This window comes from Aspergillus caelatus (assembly GCF_009193585.1).
Source record: "Aspergillus caelatus strain CBS 763.97 unplaced genomic scaffold BDV27scaffold_102, whole genome shotgun sequence".
In the NCBI taxonomy this organism is placed as follows: domain Eukaryota; kingdom Fungi; phylum Ascomycota; class Eurotiomycetes; order Eurotiales; family Aspergillaceae; genus Aspergillus; species Aspergillus caelatus.
In genome coordinates, this window is record NW_022475365.1 from 108,365 (window position 1) to 115,961 (window position 7,597).

Here is a 7,597-nt window from a genome sequence, read left to right on the forward strand (position 1 = left end):
AGGAACGCCTTATCATGCGGGGCAGCACGTGGAGATAGCTCGGATATATGTTGATCCGGCGATATATACAGGCCGTGAGTGGCCAACACTTGACTCATTTTCTATGAATTATACAACATTGAAATGAGCATCACCGTCGGGGTTCTCGCCTTGCAGGGCGCATTCTACGAGCATGTACAACTGTTGAAACAAGCAGCAGCCAATTCAGCCACAGATACCAAAGCTTCGCCTCAATGGAAGTTCATTGAAGTGCGAACCCCGCAGGAATTGGATGGATGCGATGCGCTAATCTTGCCTGGTGGCGAGAGCACCACGATCTCTCTTGTCGCAGCTAGGTCTAATCTTTTAGAACCTCTGAGGGATTTCGTAAAGTATGACTTCTCAGAAAGCCTGCTCTGCTTCCGAAAACTGACCATTTATCCACGATAGGGTCCATCGCAAGCCAACTTGGGGAACCTGTGCCGGGTTGATTTTACTTGCGGAGTCCGCCAACCGGACAAAGAAGGGTGGTCAAGAGCTTATCGGAGGTTTAGATGTGCGCGTAAATAGGAACCACTTTGGTCGTCAAACCGAGAGTTTCCAAGCGCCATTGGATCTGCCGTTCCTGAACTCTTGCGAGCAAGACCAGCCTTCTTTCCCGGCTGTTTTCATCAGAGCACCTGTTGTCGAGAAGATTTTGCCACACGAAGAGGGTATCCAAATAAGCGAGGTTCAAAGAGACGAAACTGTCGTTGCGCCTTCAAAACATGCGAAAGACCAGGCTGCTCTGGACGCAGCGGCAACGCAGGTTGAAGTGCTGGCAACACTTCCAGGCAGAGCCGCTAAACTGGTTAGTGAGGGGAGGAACATCGACGCAGACAAAGAAGCTGGCGATATCATTGCTGTCAAGCAGGGAAATGTTTTCGGGACAAGCTTCCATCCTGAGCTCACTGGCGACGCCAGGATCCATTCATGGTGGCTGCGCCAAGTGGAGGAGTCCGTGAAAAGGAGGAGGAAGTTAGAGCAATGCTAGTTAATGCTTTGCATTATAGAAAGAGTTTGTATAGAAAGACTCGTCGATAGATTGGGTATCGGATGTAAATATTCTTTTGTTGATGCCGTTCCTTCTACCAAATCAAAGAGATATAATGCATGCAAACGCCGTACATGCGCCAATCAGACAAAGACCCATCAAGATTACCTACCCTTACCATATTCTTCTTCTTCCCGTTGTCTCTGATCATCTGCATAAGCCCGTCCATAACCGCCACGTCCTGGGTCGTACTCTTCTCGGTATTCGTCGCGGACCTGACCACCAGATTTACCGCGACTGCAAGGATATTAGAAACGATTCAGCCTATGGGGAATGAGCGCTTCTCCACATACCCGTATTGTCTTCCTTCCTCGAAGCCAGGGTCAAGATCAGTCCGGATAATCCTCTCATCGAGCTTGGTGCCGCCAATGTATTTCAAGCAATCCAACGCATCTTGGTGTGTGTAATACTCGACGAAACAGAAGCCACAGGGAGTCTTCGTATATCGGTCGAGTCCCATCACAAGTCGTTTTACCTCTCCACATCTGAGTTTATCAGTTAGTATACGATCTTCAGCACGGTCGTTGCGTGGTATCTGACTTTGAGAAAAGTTCATGGATCTGTTCCTCTGTTGTGTAGAAAGAACTGAAATAGTTAGTACACGAAGAGAGGCCCATTATGAACCGTCGGCGAAGCAGGGGACATACAGATTACCAACATAAAGAGTGGTAGCATTTTTTAAGTTGTCCGATGGATCTTCTGCAACCTTCTCTGGTTCATCTTGGCTGTACTTGCGCTTCTTGTTCTGTATACATAAGATACGTGTTAATTATCTCTGCGATCCAGCCAGCTGTCCTCGAAGACGTTTTGTGAAGCTATACCTTTCCCACGTAGTAGGCGCTCGGCCGATCGAGCCTGTCCACGGTGTTACGTGGTGATACGGTCATGGTCGAGAAAAGACGATAAAAATTCGATGATAATTGGGTAGAGCCCACGATAAGATAGGCAAAGAAGAAAAAGAACTGAAGACAATGAAGGAGCAAGTTGAGCGCAGGAGGTTGTAGCAGATGCAGTCAAGGAAAGCTCACCAATGGAGCTTGTTCACGGAAACTTACGCTATTCTTGGCGCGCGCCCGTTGTCTTAGTGGTGCTTCCGCCTAAATTTCCCCAGACACTGTTTTGTTACCGGCGCATTCTCCCGTCTTTATTCCCAGCACTGTCATTATTTCATTTAACAACCTTGTCGCCGGCAGGGGGTGGAAGTATAGTGCCAAATTCGATTTCTGTGTGGAATAGATGCTTCGACAATGCCGAAAGTGATCAGTTACACACCTCCGTGGCTCTCACGCCCTTCTCCCGGAGCCTCATTGTTCTCAGGCACGGCTCCGCAAGCTCCAGAGAATATTTCAGGCAAGCTTCGGCAAGAAATTGATTATGCTGGGCCTACTCGCGTATTGGCAAAGAGAGGGAACGAAGCGTTTACCGTGGTCGACAACCAGATCCGTTGGTCGAGCCTAGCGCGTTTGAAGAACGAATGGCAGCAGCAGACAAGATCAAGGAAAGGCACTCCTGACAAGAAAGAAGACTCAGAAGGACAATCGGATGCTAGCGACAGTGTGCACTACAGGGTATGGCGAATTCTATTACGGAATTGGCTACTATTATAATATACGACTGACAACCATCAGGTCTTGACAGTTCCAGTTTACGAACAAATCCGCCAACTCATACCTTCCCCCAATGGCGCTTTTCTGGCTATCGTTGCGGACCATACGGTTCATATTGTCGTGCTTCCGGATCCATCTCATTTGTCTGGAACTGACAGCTCGCCGATTCGTGTCAAGACCTACCAGCTTGGGCCTACAACGCACGTGATACCCGAGTCGCCTGTAGTATCAGCTTTATGGCATCCGCTTGGAGTTCACAGCAATCTTGGAGGCTGTATTGTTACCGTCACCGTAGATGCCGCTGTACGGGTCTGGGAGCTGGACCGAAATAATCAATGGTCTTTCGACCGTCCTACTCTAGCGATCGACTTGAGAAAGCTAGTGGATGGCACTTCTTCTGACGAGGACTTTTCGCCATCCGGCTTTGGAAAGAACAAAGGGTTCTCTGCGGATTATATTGATATGGAAGTCGCATCCGCTTGCTTTGGAGGCGTAGGGAGTGAGAAGGAGGGCGCCTGGGCACCAATGACCTTGTGGGTTGCGATGAAACCGGGTGACCTTTACGCCCTTTGTCCGCTACTGCCCTCTAAATGGAGAGCCCCAGCTACTACCGTTCCTTCGCTCTCCGCGGCTATAATTCCAAAGCTGGCAGCTCTTGAGGAGGATCCCGCCGATTTTGAGGATGAGCTGACTGCCTGCCGGCAACAGTATGACTGGTTGACGGAAATTGATAACCAAGACCCCCTGCATGTTTACGAATCAGATACGGGCCCCGAGTCGGAAATCCTTACTCGCCCTGCCAACCCCAGTGCGATCCCCAGACTGCAAGGACCATTCCGGATAGATACAGGAGATGAGGTCGATGACTTGGACCTCTGCGATCTTCATGTTATCGCTGCCAAAGTTGACGTTGATGCCCTCATGATGGGCGAGGAGGATGAGCTTTTGCTTGAGGACAATGGAGAGGACAAGCTGTCAGCTACGGTTATCTGTCTTTCTACAGGAAGTGGAAGAGTTCACGTTTGCCTTGAACTTGACGGGGTAGAGGGGCAGTGGCTTCCTAGGGCTAGAAAAAATGCCTTTAGGACCCCACTCTCAGAGCCATCTGACCTCGTCTTGGTGGAATCGTTGGACACTATGAGGGAAGGACAACATTCGTTAAAGAACTGGCCGACATTTACGAAAGACGTGCATTCGAGATATAGCTTCTTCGTGACTACCGAGAACAATGTAACGTTTTTCTCCCTTTCTTCGTGGGTTCAGAGACTTGAGGCGGAACTTCAATCTGAGGACACAAGTGGCTCGGGCTTCCGTTTGGAGGTTCTCTGTGAGGGCACTGTGTCTCTGAGAGAACGCATTCTTCAGACAGACGAGGCCCATAGAACTGCGAAGGATCAACCAGACCATCTCCCGTCCTCGGTGATCTATTATGATTACGATCTTGGCTACTTATTACTGACCTATCATGGTTCTCATCCATATGCTGCTATCATGGATACTCCTGAAGTTTCTTTCCCATCACTGACAGAACTGAATCCGGATGCCCGTGTTCCTGGCTCCCCTGTGCTGCCACCACGCCGGCCGCCTTATCAGGTTCCCGCTATCTTCTACTCTGATTCTCCCCTAGAATTCTTCGTCGACAAACATATTCCCCATCGCCAGCGACACACTCTCAAGGAACAAGTTCGCCTGTCTCCGGCGACGTTAGACCTGGTGGCCGCTGCACATCGGATTCTGTCTGCTCATACCAACGCCCTGGAGAGGGCAGCATCAGACCTGTTCCGCCGATGTGAACGGCTGCAGGGAGAAATGCAGGAGCAACTGAAGCAACTCACCGATGTGTCCGAACGAATCAAGGGTGTATCGAGCGAAATTGGTGAGGACGGGGAGCGGAAAGAGAACTCCAGAAGCGGCGAGGCGTTGGATAAGAGACTCCAAGCGGCGAAGGATAAACAGGAGCAGCTTGTGCAGCGATATGAGGCAATTCGTAATAAGGTTCTAAAGTCCGGTGGAAGACCACTTAGCGAGAAGGAGAAGTCATGGGTGTCGGAAGTGGAAACATTGTCAGAATCATTTGGAGATTCGAGACAGGAAGACCAGCATAATAGCCAGCAACTGTCTGAGAGGCTTGAAACTGTGGGTTTTTTTTTTTTTTTTTAGCACCGAGAGTATCATACGATGACGCTGACAAGCCCTGTAGGTGAAGGAAATCGCAGCCGACCTCCTGGCTGAGGCCAAGTCTGTAGCAGCGAAGGCTCCCCCAGCAACGGAGCCTGGCAGCCCGGCATCACCTGGAGGTGCTCACCCTAGAGTTCCCCAGAGACTGCAGCGGGCCAGGATTGCAGATGCAATGAAAATGGTGGAACGAGAGTAAGTTTCCTCCCCGTCGGGCTTTTTTGCGTAGCTTATACTGATGATTCTTCTCATCTAGGTCTGCTGTTATTGAAGCGATTTCGTCACGCTTGGAAAGATTGAACGCAAGTATATGAACAAGTATGAATTTGTAGTACTTGAAGTTCGTAGTTGATACTACCTGCAACTAAGATGTGATCATGGTGTTTCTTTCTCTTGTCCGCCGGTCTAAACAGCTTGCATAATTATGTCTCTTCGAGTAGTATCGTAAGAAACCACCGATGTTCATTCTATACTTGTCCTCTGTTCGAAGAAAGGTAGGGTACGCAAAGCAACGAAGGTCCTCTCACCAGACCCTGCATCTTTCCACACCTCCGAAAGACAACCGGGTCACACGCTCTGGACACATCACACTCATACTGGACAAATGATCCGCTCCTTTCCCTGGAGTACCCCTTCATTTCTTTGGGGTCTCTTGGTCTGCTTCTATTAATCTCTCTTTGGCCACATTTTCTTCCGACACCCAGTCCGACTTCGCAGTGGCCCCGAACCTATCTGGCTCCAGCTTCCTTGCCAGCGCAGCCCGTCTGAGCACCATACCTTCTTTCCTCAAACAGACCTCACACATACAGCTTTCCTCGGTTTGTATTAACTTTTGACCCGTGCACCAGAGAAATTCGTTGCAGTTTATAGATCCCATGTCGAAGATGCAGCCGCAGAGTGTGAACTTGCTGGACAAGTATGCACTCATAGTGCTCATATGAATTGGCCGGAAACGTGACAAACCATGACCTAATGGTTGGGAGTGATGCTGTAGAGCATGGCGAAGGATTCAATTCTTCAACTACTAGAATGACTTTTTTCTTTTTCTTTTTCTTTTTTTTTTTTTTTTTTTTTTCCAATATATAGTAGAGTATGAACGGACAAGCAGGAGGATGAGTATCTGGTTGCTACTGATATATAAGGATCACACGTGAGGACTACAGATGACGGCAGTCAGTTGGTGGCTTAGACTGTGGCAGAATATATATACCATCAATGGGCAGTTAAGAGGCAGCGCCGTGGTGAAGAGTGATGGAACCATGGCACCTACCTGGGTCCAGACTGTAGCATTCACTATGGTAACTGCCAAAGTGAATACGATTAACGTTCCCAACTTTTGGTCTCTCGGATCGCAACCCCACTCCACTTTTCAACTGACATCTCATTTCACCATTACTTAGGAGGTCTCCAATACTCTTAACGTGGGCCGAGCCCTAAGCAACATGGTAGCCATCCGCATCTACGGGTTCCAGAAAGAAAACCTCAATATCCCCGCTCATCTCGAAACAATCATACCAGCAGAGCTCCGCACTGCATTCTATCGCGCGCGGTATATAGCTGGACAAACCTTTCGAAATTTGGAGTATCTCGAAATATGCCAGGCAAATCGCTACCAGGCAATGTGCCCTCGCACAAGCGTAAACTACTATAACCATCAAGTGTCTGTCTTACGTCTCTTCAGCTGGCGTCATGATTACCACTGGAGAAATCCAACTCTTGCTCCAACGGAGAAGCTCGACCCAGCCATTCTTTGCTTCCACATAGATCAGTCTGCGTACCAGAGCTATCAGGCAATCTTCGCTAAATACCAAGAAGCGTTCATGTCTGGTCACTTCCTGACGTGGCATAACGTAAAGCGCGCGGTGGAAGCAACAGCCGCGAAGTCTAACCTGAGCGAGATGGAACAACGAATGTGGAATCAGTTCTGGCATGTCGACTTTCTAGGCGAGATGCAGAAATGGGAGTCTCGGGCTATGGCCCTTGCTATCCCTTCTTGGGAGGATATTGTCGACGAGCTCTACAATGCGATCTTGGAATGTGTCGAGGGAGCAGAGGATATGCTGGCCAACACTGCCCACGGTATTACTAACGGAAGCGGCTCTTGATACAGCATGTCGCACTTGGAAGCATTCGTTTTGTCGGGGTTCTATAGGAGTTCTATTGGTCTGGGTTATACTTTGCTTGGGAGGTGCAGTATTGAGATTCTGGTCCGATGATAACCTGCGATTAGCTCTTTCAGAGCCTATACGGAGCTTAGGGATGCTCTTGGTCGTCTTGCGAAAATACCTGTGATGAGACTTGGTAGTTAGCTCATTGCCTTGTTGCTAACTTTGCTGCTCTTCCATATTGGAAAGGATTGGGTTGGGCGCTCTGGGTGCGAGCAGAAAGAACAGTCCTTGATATTCTTGCTTTGAAATAGGGCATATGAGGCTTGTATTTCATACTTCTCGCGATATTAGTGTGGGTACTAATAATGAATAATGTAGCAAATCACGTATATGGTGTTATATCTATCACTCATATATATATTTTAAAGCTACTTTGGTAGACATAGACATTAGTAGCAACTTTGTCTTTTCAGTACAGCCCTACTTCTCCTGCAATCTACTATCAAGCAAGGAGAAATACTGAGTGTACCTTCATTTTATTTTAATTAATTAATTGATTTATTTTTTATTTTCATGGGAACTATGTTTGAAATATCCCATTTAGTCTTTTTTTTCTTTTTTTTTTTTTTTTTTTT

General features: G+C 48.2%; 3 protein-coding genes across 3 annotated transcripts; all 3 read left to right on the top strand.

The window, feature by feature from the left end:
- Nucleotides 1-123: 123 nt before the first annotated feature.
- BDV27DRAFT_145758 (pyridoxal 5'-phosphate synthase subunit PdxT) lies at nucleotides 124-1,661 on the top strand (the record flags this gene model as incomplete). The annotated part of the gene is made up of 5 exons (XM_032070457.1): nucleotides 124-371; nucleotides 430-996; nucleotides 1,032-1,036; nucleotides 1,453-1,569; nucleotides 1,624-1,661. 5 exons carry the CDS (start codon nucleotides 124-126, stop codon nucleotides 1,659-1,661), a joined length of 975 nt encoding a protein of 324 aa, XP_031926991.1.
- A 532-nt stretch (nucleotides 1,662-2,193) lies between these two features.
- Nucleotides 2,194-5,171, top strand: BDV27DRAFT_129317 (uncharacterized protein; the record flags this gene model as incomplete). The annotated part of the gene is made up of 4 exons (XM_032067163.1): nucleotides 2,194-2,640; nucleotides 2,701-4,815; nucleotides 4,880-5,049; nucleotides 5,111-5,171. Exons 1-4 carry the CDS (start codon nucleotides 2,320-2,322, stop codon nucleotides 5,166-5,168), a joined length of 2,664 nt encoding a protein of 887 aa, XP_031926992.1. The 5' UTR covers nucleotides 2,194-2,319.
- Nucleotides 5,172-6,296: 1,125 nt separating this feature from the next.
- BDV27DRAFT_145761 (uncharacterized protein) lies at nucleotides 6,297-7,511 on the top strand (the record flags this gene model as incomplete). The annotated part of the gene is made up of 2 exons (XM_032070458.1): nucleotides 6,297-6,933; nucleotides 7,477-7,511. The coding sequence occupies 2 exons, from the start codon at nucleotides 6,297-6,299 to the stop codon at nucleotides 7,509-7,511; spliced, it is 672 nt and encodes a 223-aa protein (XP_031926993.1).
- Nucleotides 7,512-7,597: the final 86 nt, after the last annotated feature.